Genomic DNA, 19,988 nt, shown 5'->3' with positions numbered 1-19,988 from the left:
AGCCAGGGGCTCTTTCCTCTGCGCCCTTACAGTACCCGCCTCCGGCCCCAGTGGTGCCCCGTGGGCAGCAGCCCGAGAGAGCCCTTCCCTCTCAGGTTCTCTCTGCTTCTGGAAGGATGCTCCTTACGAGATCTTGAGCGCTCACCTTCCCGTGGACGGTCCCCTCACTTGTCCGATTCTGCCTGCTCATGCCGAGCCTGAAGTTTTTTATAAATGATGTACTTTTACAGTGACCTTGTATTATGACCATAATACTTAAATACTTAAAATAAAATTGTTTAAAAAGGAAACAGTCATCCTTTATCCTGCTTCCCTGACGTGGTTTACCCCCATCTTTATCCTCCAGGTTTTATATGTATACGCCCGCATAGACACACACACACTTACATATATGTACGTGTATATATTTATTAAGTATACCTAAGATTATGTTTTCATGTAGCCATTTTCCTGGCACCCACGTGCGGAATCTCGGCATCACCCTCAGCATCTTTTGCTCTCCTGCCCACCAGTGTGGCGTGGTGGCGGGAAAGGGCTGTAGGGTCCAGCAGACCTTAGGTCGAGTCGTCGCTCCGCTACATGGAGGAGGGTGACTGTACCTAAGGCCCTTTTCTGTCTGCCCCGTCCGTCTCTCCGTCCGTCTCTCCGTCCGTCTCTCCGTCCGTCTGTCCTCTCCCACCGTCTCTTCTGTCTGCAAACGCTGTGCCCTTGTAACATGCTAGACGGCAGAGATCAGTACAGCGTTTTCCCTTCCGTAAAATGTAGGCGTCAGAGCATATTGAGTAGTGTTATGAGGATTCAGTGAGATCGTGCAGGTGAGGTGACCCATCCAAGTGACACAGAGCAGGAGGCTCGACAGACGGTGTCTGTGGTCAGCCGGCAGGTCCCATCAGTTCTTCGACTTCCCTGGCATCTCTTACCTCCACCTCTTACAGACAATAGTGATGGGTCATCACTTTCATTCCCAGACTCTACGGTGGGCTTCCACCGGCCCTTACGGCCTGGCCTGTTCCAGCGCATTCTTCCCATCACCACCATTGGCCCTTCAAAAGCACTGCTCTTGTCTGTGTTGTTCTGGTTCACACCTTTCAGGGCTGCTCATGCTGATCACAAATATCCTGAATGTCTTGCTGGCCCCTAAATGCTCCCTTAGTTTTAGTGTCTTGGCTCTGGGCAAACCTGCCAGCCTCTCCCACCCTCTCCTGGGCCTGACCCTCTTCAGTTGGCTTTATCTACTGACACATGTGCAGGAAGGTGTACTGATAGTATCGCTTGTGGGAGTAGACGAGAGCTAGGAACCTGGGAATTTCTAGCCTGCCTTCTGCAGTAAAGACTAAGGACTCACCCCGTATTTCTGAGGGAATATTGTTTCTTAGCGTGCTGTTCAGCAAAGAACAATAGAGTAGTGGGTTATGCCCTTTGGAGCTGAACAGGAAGCTTTTAAGGAAGGGTGACCTCAGTCATTTATTTGTATCCTCCATGTTATGCTTTTCATAAAAATCTTAGGTTACTTATTAATTTCTGTAACTAGTGATTCAGTTACTGATTCATCTTCGGGAATACTTAGCAAACCGTGCTGAGTTTGGAAAACGCTTTGTGTTGTGGATTTGGTAGGTTTGCGGGTCCCCTCCCAGCTAGTGCCGAGCAGGCATAGACAAGAGGGATGTGAGGATGCACCCTAGCTTTTCTTCACTTCAGAGGGCTGTTTTCTGTAGGTTGGGTTTGTGTCTTCAGAAGTTCTTGACGTTCAGAATTCTTCTAAGGAAGTTCTGCACCCACAGTTGGGGATATACACGTATTATCTATAATAAATTATTCTCTTACTAATAGGGTCTAGTGTTTGTTAACGTTTACACACCTCTGTGTTGGTGGAGGAGAGTGCACAGTACTTTACATATTGCTTCCTGGTTTATACCTTGGGAGAACTGTCTTACAATCCCTAGCCCTTCCCCTCAACTTTAGAGAAGAGGAACTAAGGTTTAGGTCTCCCGGGGCCCTGTCCGTGCTGGCATTTTGTGGTTCTGTTATGTAGGAGTCCAATCAGTACCAAGTGTGGGGACTTCCCTGGTGGCGCAGTGGTGAAGAATCCGCCTGCCAATGCAGGGGACACGGGTTCGAGCCCTGGTCCGGGAAGATCCCACATGCCGCGGAGCAACTAGGCCCGTGAGCCACAGCTACTGAAGCCTGCACACCACAACTGCTGAGCCTGCGAGCCACAACTGCCGAAGCCCACACGCCTGGAGCCCGTGCTCCACCACGAGAAGCCCACGCACCATGACGAAGAGTAGCCGCTGCTCGCTGCAACTAGAGAAAGCCCGCGCGCAGCAGCGAAGACCCAACGCAGCCAAAAATAATAAATAAATAAATTTACTAAAAATCCCCCAAACCGCACATGGCCGAGTCTCGAGTGAAATGCCTTCTGATTGCTGTTTGTGAGATTCTTTCTGTAGTGAAGTTAAACTGACTTCTGACAGCACGTAGCCCTGTTTGGAAAACGAAGCTTTGTATGTTCGATCTAGACTCTCCTGATTTTAGTCTTCTTTTCTCTCCACCAGTTTGCTGTTTTGTGGTTCACAAGAGGTGCCATGAATTCGTTACTTTTTCTTGTCCGGGTGCGGATAAAGGACCTGACACTGATGTAAGTAGCCGGGAAACTATTATTTTATGTTGATGAGGGTTTCCGAGTTTAATTTTTTTAATGCCGGAACTACTGTTGTTCTGGCACATACTGTTAACGGGAAGACTTACCAGTTCGTTTTGTATAACTTTGGCTTTTACTAATGAAAGATTTATAGTCCTTTTGAACCCTGGCAGGACTATCCCAGGCTCAGAGGAGAATTTCCTGTTATCTTGTTTGTACTCTTCAGCCCTGGGTGGTGTAGGCTAAATCTACCAAATTTATAGTCGTAGCTTTCACAAACACAAGGCAGTTCTTCTTGGAAAATGTTGACACATTTTACAATGAACATAACTCGCCCTTCAGTTTATTTGTAACGGTCGATTAACTAGTAGGGCCCTCACTGCTTTTGGCCGAGGTAACAAACTGTCCCTAGTTTGTTTCATGGGATCCTTGCTGCCTTTCATTAGGTATTATAAGTGCTCCTGTTGACTTGAATAATTCAGCGTCTGTTTCGCTGAACAAATGATCTCTGAAACTGCCCACATGTGAATACCTCATCTCTCTGATTTGTGTCCTAACTCCGCCCGTCTCTGCTGAGTCTCTCCGTTGCATCCCTTGTTGGCTGAAAAGCGAGGTCGGCAGAGCAGAGTGGGAGTTCGGGGGCGGGGGAAGCACCAGTGCCTAGAATACATCCAGTGGAGGGGAACTTGAGCTGTTACATGGAAAGTCATATTTTTAACTGAAAAAAAAAAAAATTGCAGGGTAGGCCCGGGAGAGTAGGCATTTCTGGATGGCGTGAGCTGGACCTCTTTGGCCACTAATACTTAAATGATTTGCTCCAAATGATTCCTACCTTTGGTGCTTGTTCTGATTGTTCTGGTTGGTTTTTTTTGGTTTTTGTTTTTCTAAGGCATTCCGAGTGGATCATCTTGCCTTGAGGGAGATTACAGAGGTAGAAGAAAAGAAGTTAGAGGCCAGGAGAGAGCTCTGAGCTCCATCCTGCAGATCGGATGGGAGAGGAAGGCAGGGAAGGGGACCAGGAGGAGGGCAGGAGGGTGAGAGGCCAAGTTCACGATTCCCTAACGGGCCTGTCGGCCAACGCTGATCACATCTGTGATCCTGTTCTGAATCCTCTGTTGGCTCCTAATATTCCACGTAGATGGTAACACACATCCGGGTCTGCACTTGCTTACCTAGGGAAGCCTTGGCTGATGCTTGTTTACGGCTGTTAATTATCTTCAGCAGCTCCTTTCCCGCTCAGACTTTTATCCTGTTGTGGCTGATGGCTGTGGCCATCTTCCTCCCAGCCAGGGGCCAGGCGCAGAGTGTTAGCAAAGAGCTTTCCGCCGTGAAGCATAACGAAGGGCACACCTGTGATCTGCTCCCGCTCATCCGTGTGTGTGCTGACTTGCCTCACATTGTAATATACTCAACATGTAAGTTACGAGATGAGCTTTTTCGAATCTGAGAGAGAAAGAAGTGGGCGAGGTACTAAAAAGGTACAGAATAATCGGCCAGTCCTGCCTGTCTGATCAAAAAGGACCGTGCACTCTTTTCCAAGGGGAACTTTTGCCTTTTGGTCCTTGGCTTCCAGAGACTGTGATTGCAGGGCCCGGCCGGTGGGGGCTTGAAGGCCCGGCTCCTCCTCAGGCCCCTTCCCTGCGCTTTTAAAATTTCCATCTCGAAGCCTCTTTGTCCTTCAGTCTGGAGCTCCTCCCTGTCCTTAGGACAACCTCTGTCCCTCGAGAATTGTGTCTCCGTGTGACTCCCCTCCCGCCAGAGGGAACACGAGGTACCTGGGTTTCCAGGGTGTGTACGCGTGCTCCTGTGTGTGTGCGCGTGTGTGCATGTATGTTAGCGCTTTAAATCCTTGTTTTCCATACTTTGTTTTCTCTGCGCCTTCAGTGAGAAAAGCCACGAAGCGTCACTTTTAGAGGCAGGCTCACACCAGCCTCAGTCCTGCTGTGAAGGATCATGTCCGGACACACCCCCTTCAATCTGTAAAAGAGTAGGGAGAGGAGAGTCTTATGTGACGTGTTTAAGATGACACAAGTGCTCAACAACTCTTGAAACGTAATCCTTGGGAGGTTTGCCCTGTGTGCTGGGTATGTGGACATTGGAGAAGGTGGAGGGGGGTCTGTTGAAAGGCTTCAAGCCCTGGAGGTCACCGGCTTCCCGGGGTTTGGTCTGCATTTTGCGCAGTCTCCCTGCCTTTATTCACCTGACGCATCCTCACCGGCCGGTGCCCCTGGCCTGTCCGGGGAGAAACGATTCCCGATGGGCTTTGCTCTTCTTATATCTGAGCCGTCCAATTGAGTCGAGCTCAGGGGATTTAAAAATAACCTCCGGGGTGATTACTGAAGCCTCCCGGGTCGGGGGGAGCCCCCTCCATGCAGGCGGCATCGGGAGGTGGCTGCAGCCGCCTGCATGTTTGCAGGAGCGCAAGTGAGGAGATGAGCCAGCTTGTCACCAGGCGGGGAAGCGCGCTTCTGATCTGCGTGCGCCTTGCAGTCTGCGAAGCCCGTAAAACCGAGCCATCTGAAGAAGCTGAGGGCATCGACCGTAGGCGACTGACTCACAGCCAAACACGGGACCCAGTGCACAGCTTGCCGCAAAGCAGGAGCAGTGTCCGGAGGGAGCTGGACCCCGCGGGCAGCCGTGTGTCCAGAGAGCGGAGCTGCCTGCTTTGCCTTTTGACAGCCTGCGAATTCTCTTGTTCTCAGGTTCTTCTCGGTGTCTTAGAAACTGAGCAAAGGAAGAAAGACTGCTAAGTTGTTTAAATTTCAACCTTTCAAAGCTGCATTTATAACCAAACTCGAAACATGCAAAATAAATCTAGAAATAAATTTAATTAGTGGATCTTCTGTTTTCTCAAAGTGTGCTTTTACATGTAATAGGGAAACAAGACCATTGTGTGAGAAAAACCCTGTTATACCCCAAACATTTTCTACATTCCTGAACCAACAAAGTGTGATTTGTAAAAGGTGCAGGCGCTAAAAAGTGGCATTTAAAATTCAGCAGAGGTACTTCCCGGGTGGCGCAGTGGTTAAGAATCCGCCTGCCAATGCAGGGGACACGAGTTCGAGCCCTGGTCCAGGAAGATTCCACATGCCACGGAGCAACTGAGCCCATGCGCCACAACTACTGAGCCTGCGCTCTGGAGCCCATGAGCCACAACTACTGAGCCCGTGTGCTCTAGGGCCTGTGAGCCACAACTACGGAGCCCGCACACCACAACTACTGAAGGCTGCGTGCTCTAGGGCCCGTGCTCCGCAACAAGAGAAGCCACTGCGACGAAGGGTGGCCCCCACTCGCCACAACTAGAGAAAGCCCTGTGTGCAGCAACGGAGACCAAACACGGCCAAAACTTTTTTTAAAAAAAAGAAAAGAAAAAGAAAAAAGAAAATAAGGAGAAAGATTTCCCTCCCCTTCAAAAAAAAATTAAATAAATAAAATTCAGCAGAATGAGGTAAAAAGAGTCTCAGAGCAGGAACTGGGAGCCTTGCCCTGCCAAGTCACTGAAAACCTTTCTAGATCGTGCTTTTCTTATTCATCAATAGGGAGATTGAACTTGGTGATCTTTACAGTTATTTTCAGCCCTAAGTAATATTTTGTCACCTAAATGTTTACCGAGGGCTTCAAGCTGTGAAGATAATAAGGTGACGACAGGTCCTGCCCTCCCAGTGCCTCCTCTCTGATGAAAAGGATGCAGAGCCTCACACTCTAAGGTTGCATGTGACGGCTGCCGTCAGCGGGGGAAGAAATAAGCTGTTGTTGAGTTTGAGTGGAGGGGAGAGTGCATCTCATGGAAGAATGAGGGAAGGCTTCCTGAAGGTGGTGACATTTTTAAGATTTATTTCAATTTTTTTTTTCAAAATGTTCTTTTAAACACAAGTAGACCAGTATTTTCCTGTTTCTCCTGCTGGCTTAAGGGAGTTCATCCCTCGCCAAATGCTGCTACCCGGTGGTGTGTAAACTCAGGTGACACATCCTTGCAAGAGGACCCGTTAAAAGAGCACAGGCCAGAGAGACCCGCCGTGTTCTGCAGATCCTGGTGGGATCCCCACAGGTGAACCTCTGAGTGGAGGCCTCTCCAGTCCTGAAACCCCGCTCTGCACTCCTCACGTGCCATGCTGCCACGGGAAACCTGGAAAAGAAGTTATTTCGGGGAAACAAACCCAACCCAAAGCTCCCGTGCTAATTCTGTTCTTCAGTGGGTGGATTATTTTATGTACCAGATTCACAGTAACAGAAGTATTTCCTACAAGGGAAGGGACTCCTGCTACTTTCGCACCAAATTAATTTAGCCGAGAATTAAAAATAGCCTCCAACACTTGCATCCCCATCTGCAGTTCTGATGCGCTACAGGGGGCCGCAGAGGGTGGGACATCCGTCCTCTTGACGCGCCAGTGAGAAGAGGGGGTGTGTGTGGTGTGAAAATAGAGAAGGTGCCCTGTGCGGGAACCAGGGGGCCAGGAGACCTGTTCTTGAGGGGGTCACCCCGGGGGCTTTTCAGCTTAATCCAATGGCTGAAGTTGCCACTGCGCGAATGTCTTTGGAACTCTTCGCTCAGAGTGGCACGTACGGCCAGCAACTCATTCTTTTCAAAATCTCTCCTCTTGCCCCCTGTCAGCCTTTGAGAGTGTGGTGTGATTGTTTAGAGGAAGCAGTCAAAAGCCCAGTGGAGCCGGATCTGAAAAAGGGGTGTGATTAAGGTGGGTGGTACCATTTTTTGGTCAAAAAGGGGGTAAGATGATAAGGTAGACAAGTGATTTTCTTGGGAAAATTATAAACTGTCTCTGACATCAGATTTGAAAGCGACTTTTGTTCCTGAAGCATGGAAAACACGTAGGAATCGTTGCGTAGGTTCTCACGGACACTTTTAGTTAATACCCATTCTAGAAAATTGTTGTCTTCCTTGATGGTCATGCCTACACAGTGAATTCTTCATGGGGCTGTCCTCTGTCGTTTCCCTTTGGAAACCAACAGCCCGGTGCAGAGCCTGGCACAGAATGGGTGCACAAAGAATAGTTGTTGAACCAGAGAATGAGTGGATGAAGGTCTGATAACCTAATTTGATCACCAGTTGTATTTACATGATCTTGAATTACTTGGCTAGTTTTAGCTACGTGTGAGATTGTTACTGAACTTGCCCAGAACTTAGGAACGGATGTTTCATCAGCATTATTATGTCACCTCGCAGGGTGGAAGCCACACCTGATGGGCTTTCCTTCTCTTTACAGTAGTCATTTCAAACCATGGTCTCAGCTATTTGGAGTTTAGTTTAAAAAATGGTGAATTTGGACAATAGCTTTTGACTGATTGGGGTCAAAAATTGGTATGAAGGCTTCCTTATTTATTTATTTTTTTTTAAAACATCTTTATTGAAGGCTTCCTTATTTTTTCTGACCCATACCAAGTGACTTAGTAATATCAGACAGTTCGTGATGTACAAACAACCAAATTAACCTGTGCCTGAGAACTGAAGGCTGGGGCCACTTGTGGCTCAAATCATTGGGAGCTCAGAGCTAGAGGTTCTGCTTCACAAGTCATGACATCTTTATGATGGTACCTGATGTGTACTTAGCATCTCTATGTCTGGTGCTTTTTCTGTTATCATTTGTAATTGTTAACTGTTTTTTGAGCGTTTATTTCATGCCGGGTGCTATGAGATGCAAAGGTTAAAAAAAAAACATGGTCTTTGTCTTCAAATAGCTTATCCTTAGTGGGAAGTCATACATATGAATCAACATGATTATTTATTCAGATGATTACTTCCGTGGATAACCCACATAAACGCACACGTTCTTGTCTTCATTGTACAGATGTGAAAATGGAGGCTTGGGGGTGGTTAAGCGACCTGCCAGAGTCCAGCGGTAAGTGGTGAGCTTTGACCCAGGTCTCTCTGCTTCCAACCCTGTGCTTTCCTTGGTGCCGCATGGTTGGTTAGTAGAAGCCAACTTCAGGGGCAGGCTTTCTGTTGGCGAAGCCTCTATTTTGGGGGTCGGAGTCTGGGGTCAGTGTGTCTATGAGAAATCTCAAAACAGTAAGAAACTTGAGATGATAAAATCCCAAGATGTTAACAGTAAAAGCGTTCACCAGGAGGACTGACAGTGCCCACTAGTGAAGACTACAGCATGTGATGGGACCAGCTGAGAGCCTGGAGCCATTTGGAGACTTGATTCTGGTTCTCCTCAAGAAAATGGGAAGGTAGGGCTTCCCAGGACCCTGGGTTTCTGGAAAGATTCATTGCAAGTGGGTTCACGCTAAGCTGAAAGCCAGCCCAGAGAGCTCTTTGGCTTATGCCAGAGCTTGTTCCTGGATTTTAATGAGTCACTCTTTGATAAACTGAAGTAGGAGTCCCATTCAATTAGCTAATACCTTCCTCACCTTGGCTCTGTTTTTGCTGTGACATTTCTTTATTTACAGTGAGAGCAAGGGTCCAAAACAACGACAACAGTCAATGAACCTACTTAGTAGGAATTCTGTCTAGGCCTTCGACAGTGGCCGAGAGAGATGAAACCAGTGGGAGAGTCGCTTTGCTGACAGCTGTTTATACTGTGTTGCACCAGAAGCTGTGAGCAAACGCCCTCAATCATAGTCTGTTATGAGCAGGAGGTGAGATGGACAGAGGGAAGGTCGATTGTTCTAATCATTTTGTTTCATTCCACATTTCTGTTTATTTTTATAATCCAGCCTGTTCCCAAAACGCATTTATTTTGAGACGGATAGTCCAAGGGTGGAAAGCCAGGTTCTAAGAAGAATGTCACTGCCATGACACGACTGTGCCACTCTCCTGCTTCACATTTTCCCAGGTTTCTACAGGGTCACACACGATGACTCCACTGGCTGTTTGCTGTGGCTGTTGGCCAGGAAGCCTTGGTTCTCCTCCACCTTGACCTTTCCAGAGGAGGGTAGCACAGGTTTCTTACATAGTGGTGGCAGTTTTCCAAGAGGGCGAGCCTTAGCGCACTTACACGTTATGTGTCCTGATGTCTCGCGACCAAAGCAAGTCACATGGCCAAGCTCAGGGTCCCTGTGAAGGTAGATTAGTTCGGGGTTCTCCAGAGAAACAGAACTGATAGGCTATGTGTGTGTGTGTGTGTGTGTGTGTGTATTTGTGTGCACAGGTGTGTGTGTGTGTACAGGTGTGGGTGTGCGCACACAGGTGTGTGTGTGTTTCCCACAAAGAGATTTCTTATACAGAACTAGGTCATGAGACGGTGGAGGCTGGCAGGCATTTAAATGTTAATCTCATCCAAGAACACCCTCCCAGAAACACCCAGGATGACATTTGACCAAATATCTGGGCACCCCGTGGTCCAGTGAAGTTAACGCACAGCATTAGCCATCGCAGAGGGGCGGGGCACAGGTGTGGGCCCTGGGAGGGCTGGGTCGCTCGGGCCATTACTTTAACAGGTTACCACAGGATGACTTACTGTGGTTGTGTTGTGATGTTTTCTTTCCCCTGAACCTCACCCATCTCTGTATTCCCAGTGCCTCGTAGGATTTCTGACTCACAGGCGATCGTGAACGTGTGTTGCAAGAGTGAATGGAAGAAAAAATGAAGTCTCTGATCCCAAAATAAAATAAATATCTGTAAAATGTTTCATGAGATTCTCTCAGATCAATACCAGCCGTTTCTTGATTTTAAATTAGTCTTTAGGAAGTGAATTTCCTTTAGAAAGTTGTTTTTCTTCCTGTGTCGAGAGAATCGTCCATGTTTGAGGAACTTTTGCAGGATGCCCATTGCACTGTGCTTTGCTGAATGTATGACCAGGATTTGTAACTTGGTGAACGTTTTTCGGCTTAAATGTTGGTGGGGAAAGAACCTATTAAAAGGAAATGCTTGTTTTGTCAACTGCATGTTTTGGATTTATATTCCTTGAAGTCACTGCTAATTGTACAGTTAATCTGGAGAGGTTTATAACAAATCACAGTTCAAGAGGAAGAGAAATGATAAAGCTGAGGAGTCAGGAGTCTTGATTTCTTTCCAGTTTGAAATCAGAGGTGCGTGCCTAAGACATGCCTCATTGTGCCAGGATAAATAATCCATGCAGAAGTCATAGAGGTTGTTATTCATGCTCATGAGAAGTTTGTATTGTTATGAGATTGCTGTATGGAAGAATATTTTGAAATGCACAGCCTACACACTGTTTAACAATGGTTGAGGGTTTTTTTTTTTTTTTTCATGTCGTAAACATCCCTAAGACAAATACCTTCCAGAAGGCAGTGTGCACGTCGCTTGCTTTCTGTAACCTCAAGTCCCTAGCCTGTCCCTCCCCACCTCTTTCAAGGCAGGAAGCTTTGGAGAGTTAACATGGGGTAGAAATTTCATACCTGAAAATGATATTTTCCGTGCAGGAGGGTGATTTTAGGTTTCTAAGATATGAAGCTGTATCATGACTCATTTGTTCCTAAGCAGGTCGTTCTCCCGTTACTAAAATTAATCACAAAAGACCAGGGAAGCTTGAACAAGGAGAGTGCACACAGCAGGTCTTAGAATTAGAAAGGGAGGCCTCTTTTCTTTTGCATTTGCGAAGTTTGAATGATGCACCAAGGCTTAGGTAATTCATGTTACTCAGGTTTTTTTTTTTTTTCATTACAAGTCTGTAATTTAGAGTAACTGAAGGTACAGAGCTGGAAGTGAGGAAGAAAAGTGACAAGTAGAAGATTTAAAAAGGAATCAGGTGCATGTGTGAAGCAGACCTTCCTGCAAGTCCACATGCCCACCGTCTGCTGGGAGCTACGTGCTTTGGTTTGGTCATATTCTCACTTACTAAACGCCTGGTCATCCAGGAGCCCAAGGATGGGGGAGTCCGACGAAATAACCTCTGGAAAAACGTGCAGTTTGCCGAAGAGCATCTTGCTGTGTCCGCTCCTGTCCCGTCCTGTCCCCTCCTGTCCCGTCCTGTCCCCTCCTGTCCGCTCCTGTCCCCTCCTGTCTGCTCCTGTCCCCTCCTGTCCGCTCCTGTCCCCTCCTGTCCCCTCCTGTCCGCTCCAGGTTCTCCCCTAGGCAGCATCCCCAGTGGTGTTTTGCAGGTGTCGGGCAGATCACATCATTGCGTTGCTCTGTCCACACCCTGCAGTAGCCTTCCTTGGCCATTACAGTGAAATGCAAACGTCCTACTCTGGTCAACAAGGCCGGTGGTGACTGGGATCTGGTTCCCGTCCACCTCACGGACAGGACAGGCTACTAAGCTCATTTGCACCTGAGGGCTTTAGCACTGGTGGATTCTGGTGCCCGGATCTTCACGATGCTCGTTGATACCATTCCGGTCTCTGCTCAGGTGACTCCACAGAGAGGCCTCTTCAGCTCCCACCCTCCCCTCTTCATTGTCCATTAGCGTGTCCTCCTTATGTACCTTTGATGGTCCTTGTCACCCTGGAAACCGTTCTATTTATTTGTCACTCGATTGCTGTCTGTCTCTTCCACCAGCGTGAAGCACCGTGCGACCAGGGCTGTTGTCTCACTCTCTCTTCTATTTGACTTAGAACTGTGTCTGCCACGTACTAAGTGCTCAGTTAATATTTGTTGCCCAGATGAATGTATGTGACTTTTACAAGAGAGATGAAAAAATCTTATAGGGTTTTGTTTGTTTCCTTCCGATAATGTAACTAAAAGGAACTGTCCTAGCATCAGTGGAGATTTTTCCTTTTCTATGACTATAATGCCATACCATATGATCGTCAGCTGGCCATGCTAGTTGAGCCTAAGGCCTACTGTGTGATTGGAAGTATCTCCCAGACAACCAAAAAAGCATGTTCTTCATAATCTTAACGTTAGGACTATATGGTCTATAAAATTCATTAGAAAATAAAATGTATACGATGAGTCTTACTGAAGCAGAAGACCCAACTACCCACCAGATTCTGAATGTCAGCCATTCTAGATAACTACCATAAGTCTTGAATTTGAAACCTTGAGAATAATTTATACCTAATAGGATCTTAACGTTGAAGATTAGGGTATGGCTGTATATTGGCTTGCGTGCAGGGTCCGCTTAGATTTCCCTCTGCAGTCATCAGTTTCTTTTGCTAACAATCTTGTGGGCGGTAGGGAGTCGTTAAGTCAATTGTGATACATCCGTGCGATAGCATAGGTGCAGCCATTAAGAAGGATGACTGTAAAGACACGGAAAATGCTTGTATGATGTCTCCATGCAAAAGCTTAACGTAAAGGTATTACTGTGATTAGGACTATGACCGAATTTATGTACGGAGGGGCAGGGACTAGAAAGGACCCTAGGAAGCTGAAATCATGATAATTTGATTTTTAAGATGAGTTGACATAGATTATTTTTCTGGATTTGATCTTGTTGGAATAGTACAATTTTTGAAAAGCTCTAATTGGCATATTTGCCCCCTCTTGAATCTCATCCACTAAATTCTTTTGAAATGTGACCAAGTGCTGTGGTCTCCCAGGACGTCATCTGAATGGAGCAGACCCACCCACCCGAGAATAATTCTTTGCCCAGCAGTGTGCTGGCAGAGCTGTTTGCTGCAGACGTCTAGGCTGCCACGGGCTAAGTGTATCTGTTTGCAACACGGGTAATAGAAAACCTGGCCAAGCGATGGTTTGAACTAAATAGGGGTTTTGTTCTCATGTAACAAAATGTCTGGACTGGGAAGTCTGGGGCTCATGTGGCATCTCCAGGATTCCATAAGGATCCAGGCTTTTAGTTCAGCCTTCTTATCGTGTGGCTTTCGTCCTTTCATCCTCATCTTTGTTGTCCTGGGTGTAAGACGGCTGCTCCCTCACCATCCCTTCCAGGTTCCACGCAGGAGGAAAGAGAAGGGTGAAGGTCAAAGCACAGATGCCTGTTGAGTCTACTCTCTTTTAAAGGATCCCCCAGGAAACCCAATCTGACAACCTCATTTACATCCTATTGGCCAGAACTGTATCACACAGCCACTCCTACTTGGAAAACGTGGGAGTTTTATTCTGTTTTGTTTGAAGCTGGGTGTATTTCTTCCCAGAGCAAGGTCAAGGTAGTTCAGTAACAAAGAAGAGGAGAATGAATATCGGATAGGCAGGTAACAGTGAATTCTGTGTTGAAGTTGCCCAGGGTACATTGCCTTCTAGATGTAACTGCCTTCATCACTCGGGGTGCGACGTGCCGTTTTCTGTACCACTGTTGCTATGACTTCATCTCGGTGGTACAGGAAGGTTTCTATTACTGACGTGGTGTCATGAGGGGTTTTCAGATACAGTCGAATTAACTGAGTTTCTTGATCTGTTGATGATAGGAAAAGGAGGCAGGAATGAGGAAGTCTTGTGATAAGTTCTTTTTTTTAGCAAGACTTTTCTGAAAAACAAAACAAACCAAAACTTGTTCTTTCTGTTGGTGACAGTACTTCTAAGTTACCTTGTGAGGAGCATTTTTTGTTTTCATAATGAAGTATTTTGAGATTCCATCATTGTGTTTATTCCGTCATTACATTCTTATTACATAGTGGTTTCTGACAGTGAATAATAAGGGTTGATTGGCGCAGAGCGGGTATCCCAGTCGCTCGCTGTCTGTTGAAGCAGCTTTGGTCATTCAAAGCAGCAGCAGCGTCCTCCATGGGTACCAGACATCACTTGGAGTATGAAGTGCAGGATGGACAGCAGGTATTAAGGAAGGTGTTGAGAAACGGGTATGGTCAGGAAACCACAGGACAGAGACCCGAAAACCAGTCAGGAGTGTTCAGCATGAAGAAAGGGGTAAGTTGTAGGCGTTGACGAGCACTGGCTTCTAGCCTAGAAAGACGGGTGGGCTTATCTTTGGAACTCCAAGGGACAGACCCACCCCGATGACTAGGCGTTAAGGCAGAGTGGAGTGTAAACTCCAAGAAGAACTTCCAAGGAGTCGGCGTTACTAACCATAGGAGAGGGACCTCAGGGTGGGGAGCCCCAAGAAGGGTAACGAGGGCTGCTTGTCGTGTTCTTCCGAAGGAGCAGTGATGGCTCCCACGCACGCTCTAGAGTTTGCAATGAGACTCGGAAGGATGCTGGGTTTTCTTTCTGGAATGCTTTCCCCCATGGCACCCGGCCAGTCCTTCGTCTTCCTGTGAGGACCACACTGGGCATCTCTTCTCTCAGAAGCTTTCCCCAACCATCCCTTCTATCTCCATGGACTCCCCCCCGCCCCCCGCCCCATTCAGCTGCTCCTTTAGTTCCTCCTGCACATCCCTCGCTGAAGACATTCACAACCCTGTGCTGTCATTGTCTCTGTCTCTACCCATAGGTGGCTGTCCCTTGAGGGCAAACCCATCTTTTACCTTCCTGTCTTCTGTGCTTACCCAGAATCTGGCGGTTTCACTGGCTGTCAAACACTTATTGAATTAGCAAGTCAGTGAGTAGAGATTAGTGAGATTGTGCTTGAGTTAGCCTTGACCTTACAGAGAGTGTCTGTTTCGACTTTATTGACACTGATGCTGTTCTCGCAGGTGGTGGTTGAGCCAGGTAGCATCATGGATGGTTACTGAGGACAATGAGTGATGCACGGTTCTTTGTGCAAGTGCTGCCTCGCTTAGACGTCTGACCTCCATGCTTGTGGTGAGGTTGAAAATTGCCCACAAGCTGTGTTCTCAAAGTGCTTTGCGCATTCAGGCTTACGGGTGCGAGTTCCGTTCTGCATCTCTGTTGATGGTCAGGGGGTGGACCATGGAGCAGCTGGGATGCTGGGAGTGAGTACAAGAGGCTGCCAGGTCCCCTCTTGTGTGTTGAAATAGAATAAACAGAGAAGAACAAGGCAAGTTTTAAAAATAACTTGGTACGCATGTAGGTGAAATAACCTTACCTCCCAGTAGCTGAGAAAAAAATAGGTCCCAATTCTGGCTCTTGTTCTGGGATATTTTTAGTATGAGAGGGCTCTTTCTTCTTTGATCAATGAAGGAAAAATCATGGTAGAAAAAAATTAGGTGGGGAGAAGTATACTCAAGCTGTTTTATTTTATTTCCACCTCATCCATGAAAGAAAAGCAAACATGAGCAGAGGCTGGTCACAAGCACCATAGAAAAGGACAGCGTAATGTTTTCTTCTCTCATATTTGTTTATAATATGATTTAGTTATAATACACACCGCTGTGAGTTGTTTTCAGTGTGTGGCTTGGTAAATTATCTGAAGGGCCTGCTAAAACTCTTGTTTCATAAGATACTTCCCATTTTAATTTTATTTGGGGGAAATTATGGGTTTTTGGAGTTTGTTTTTAGCTTTTAAATGAATGTGATTTATTTACCATAGCATTTGAATTATGAGCATTTCCCTGTTATTACCCCCTGAAAGGTTTGGTCTGTTTCTACTAGAATCTTCTAAGGGAAATTGATGAACCTAGTAACCTAATTTTAGACCTCCTGAAATTTGGCAGATGGATGGTGTTTATAGTGTTCTGAACCCGTTCCTATTGGACGTTTAAAAATAGTCACGTCGTTAGAGAATATGTTCAAGAAAAAAAGATTTTAACCCCAAATCGAATGCCCAGATCATTGTTTTCAGTCTCTTAAACTGGGTATGCATTTTGGTAGCAATTTTTGAAGAGCCTTCTGTACTCTCTTCCTTTTCTTTCCTGTGCCATGCTGCTGTTGTCATGGAAACAGATCTTGGAGTTGCTTTGTTACACAGTGTAAGGGACTCCCTGATATGGAGAGTTACTGCAGGTCATATCAACACAGAGCCTTTATTAAATGTTGTGCTACAATGCATATTGTATAAAACCTGGAGCTCTGTGTTCCTTGGAGCTTGCACTAAAGAAGACATAACTCTGACACCCATAAAACACAAAACGAACATCAGAGTCCTAAGCCTCAGGAGCCTTGAAAAAGTACAAGCCACAGGCACACGTCATTTCTATTGTAGGTGATGTGTTACGTCTGTGGTCAGGACAGGTCATTACTAGACGTCCAGTTAGGGTTAGCTTGTTGAGGAAAGAGGCCTGGGAGGTTTGAGTGGTCCAGGAAAGGCGCAAGCCAGAAGTTGAGAGGATTGTTGGAAATTCCTCGCAACCGTCTAGAGGTAGAAATTGGATCCTGAGATGAGAATCAGCTGCGCCCAATGGTTCGAATGCTTGGAGGCCTCCAGGTTGTAAGGTAGCCCAGTCAGGTGTCCCGAGAGGGTATTTTTACGGTGTTTGTGGTTGTGTTGATTGGGGTCGAGGGGAGCGAAGCAGTTGAAGGGCATGGTGGACTCCCATGGCCCTGGGTGTTTGTCTCTTGCCTTCTCGCTTCCAGCAACTACCATCACCTCCCTGGGCCTCAGGTTCCTCGATCACCTTTCCATTGGTCATGCGCCCATCAGATGTACTGAGGTTGAACTGGGGGGCTGATGACAAAGGCCCTTGGCCCTTGTGCTTAGTTCCTTCTAAACTTCAGGTGTCCAGATTTATTATACTTTTTGCTTGGGCTACAGAAACAATTAACCACACTCTAACGCTAGTATCCTGCATTCTTATTCCTAAGTGACTGCTGATTTCCCAAGAGATTTGCCCCTAGACTCAACAGGAAAAGTATAATGACTCCAGTACCACTTGCAACTGCTATTTTAGACACACTGAAATTCTCCTGGGTCTGTCATGACCAATTTTGCCGCTTTAAAAAAAACCTGCTATGGAGTATTTTTTTTAAACTGCAGTGATTTAAAAGTCTCACACCAGGGCATCCCTGGTGCGGTAGGAGACCGGGGCCTTAATTTATGAGATGCTTCAGATACTGTGTGACATGCAGCAGAGTCGGGACTCTTGGGGGACCTGCCCCCTCGGTACAAGCCAGATTGTAGCTTCAGCTAATTTTGATTTGGAAATTGCCCCCTTAAAAAGAAAAGTCCTAAAAATGTTTGACATTTACAGGATTTCTGCAGCAGTTGGCAGTTTCTCTAGCAAGTGTATTCACAGACCTTGAAAGAATTTGGCAATTGCTAACTCATGTTTTTATATAGTGTAGGAGTACAAATATAGTCCTGATGGTACATTGTAGTGATGGGTATAGAGAGTATAATGGCTATCAAAGTCAGAATTCTCATTTTTTTAGTCTATAAACATGTTTTCAGCTTCCAGATATAAACTCATCTATAAGGATAATAGTAGTGTGTGACCACAGAATTTTTCCTCTGATTTCTCAATTGCTTTTCACTTACTTTTTCTTAATAACTACTGTCTCTAGGATCTCAAAATGTGGTATAAATTGACAAGATGAGGTTCAACTTTTTTTCCTCTGGAAAATTGAAATGTGATTTCCCCCCCTTTTTTGGTTAATCAGGACAGCTAAAAGTAAACACGCAATTATGCAGTGATGAATCTAGTCTGGCTCAATCTGTATCCTTTACGAAGTCCTAAGTTACAGGGATGTGTTGGAAAGAAGGCCAGTCTGAGACAGATTTAGGTTCCATGTAAAGAGCCAACTCCTCTCAACTTTATGGACTGATATTATGTGTGTAAGAAAAGAAACGGGGTCAAGAATTGTCTCATCCCTTTACTCTGAAAGGCGAGAAAGGAAATGGGGAGACCTGGTTTCTACTTTTAGATCAGTCCTCAAAATACTGAATGTTCTTTGAAATAAAATATTCAAGTGAAGAAAGAATTGAGGAACTCAGATTTAGCCCCGAAAGAACCCTGCTTGCAACTCATGGCCCCTTTAGCTGCATTCAGTCTCTCATGCCTCCCTTGGCCGTATCTCAGCTCCCATTACGCGTGACCGGGACACAGGGGCTCTCTCTTGGTCTGGACCAGAAGGTCCCTCAGGGTGTCCAGTAGGGAGCTGCCGGGGTCCCGAGGTGGGCACCCTCCCGGTGTTGGCAGATTGGGAGCCCGAGGAGGAGCACAGGCCGCACGCTTGGGGGGAGATGACGGACGTCCCAGGACAGCGGGCGCCCTGGGCCCGAGCCAGTGAGGCCGGCCGTGGCAGGACAGAACACCTACGCTTGATAAGCCCCCTCCCCTCCTTTTTCTTGGCTGCTTGCAATTTCCGTGCTTATTTCCTTTTCGTACCATTGAGTGATGTCCCTGAGTCTGTCCCAACTCTGCTAGGCAGAAAGGAGCTCCTGCTATTGGTGGAGCCCAAAGGAGAGAACAGCACGGGGTGGAGGCGGAGAACAGGAGTAATTGAAGCAGGAGAGACAGCCCCGAACGGCATGAGGCTCGGGGCCGACTGGGAGCCCGTGCTCGTGACCTCCTGGAGAAGCTCAGTCCTTGCTAGGTATTATATTTTTTAATTACAGAGGGGCTGGATTAGTCCCTCACGGGTGGTTTGTGCTAAACCCCACGGGGCCCTTTGTAGAGGGAGGGGGGACCAGCTGCTCCAAGTGAACTAGAAGGCTGCTGCAGGTGTTTCATGACGCCCGGTCCGCTGGGCGTAGCCGTGAAAACCGTAGCTTCTCTTCGGAACTTGGGCGGAATGGTGTGAGCCTGAGTAGGTGGGTCTGTCATGGGCTGACACGTGTGGGTGACTCACTGAAGAAACAAGTCAGGCCCCCAGAGAAGGCCGAGAACATTTTTCATTCGTCAGACCCGCTGTGAACTTAGTGGGGCCTTGAGCTCTGCTCCCGGCCCAGGCTGTGATGTCAGGACCCTTGGCACCGCTTCCCCATGAATTCGGTCACTGCTCCTGGAAGAGCGATCTGGTGCCCTCTGGTTCCCATCAGTATCCAGAAGTGGTGGTGGAGGGTTCCAGCGGGCAGGATTGGGTACCGGAGAAAGGGCAGCACTCCCTGTGGTGTGGGCGGCCCGAGTCGCCTGAGCAGAGGTGGCCACGTGGGTTTGGCTCGGGTTCTAGGCTCACCACCAGGCTGGTTTCAGTCAGTCAGTGTGGGGCGGTGACCCCAAGCCCGGCTGCACATCTGGATCACCTGGGGTGCTTTCCAAAATGCACTTCCTGGACCCCCTCCAAACTCAGGCAGGTCTTAGTCGGGAAGGACCAGGTCTCAGGAAGCATATAAATTTTAGAGGCAAAGAGTCCTGATGTTGAACCTCAGCTCCAGACACCCTTACTAGTTGTGTGACCTTGAGCAGGTCAGTGAACCTCTCCAAACCACTGTTCCTTTATCTGTGCAGAAGGGAAGTAATCGACGTTTGGGATGAATTCAGTGAGACAATGCATGTAAAAAGCTTATTAGCTCGTGGCCCATCACATAGTCATGATTCAGGAGATACTAGCTGTTACCGTGCTTCACCAGAATGTGCATCCGCTGCTCGGTGCTGTGGGAATGTGCAAGGGAATTGGGAAGAATACGCTGCGTCCTCTGACGAATACTCGATGCAGGTGGATGAGACAAGCAAACGCACATGCATGTTGGGTGAGCTTTGGGAGAAGGGAGTACTCTGTGATGAAGTTCAGATTGCTGGAAGATGCTGGAAGGAGAGAGTCTGGGCCTGGGGGTGGGGGTGGGGGCTCCGG

At 47.3% G+C, this 19,988-nt stretch overlaps 1 protein-coding gene across 3 annotated transcripts in view; it reads left to right on the top strand.

The window, feature by feature from the left end:
* The window catches only part of PRKCA (protein kinase C alpha), a 368,584-nt gene that overhangs the window by 150,130 nt on the left and 198,466 nt on the right, over positions 1–19,988 (top strand). For all 3 annotated transcript variants that reach the window (XM_082441894.1, XM_082441892.1, XM_082441893.1), the window contains exon 3: positions 2,556–2,638. In XM_082441894.1, the coding sequence (XP_082298020.1) occupies positions 2,556–2,638 (83 nt within the window). The remainder of the gene's footprint in view (positions 1–2,555; positions 2,639–19,988) is intronic.

This window comes from Balaenoptera physalus (assembly GCF_965194825.1).
Source record: "Balaenoptera physalus genome assembly, chromosome: 20".
Lineage (NCBI taxonomy): Eukaryota > Metazoa > Chordata > Mammalia > Artiodactyla > Balaenopteridae > Balaenoptera > Balaenoptera physalus.
This window is presented reverse-complemented; position numbering and strand designations above follow the sequence as displayed.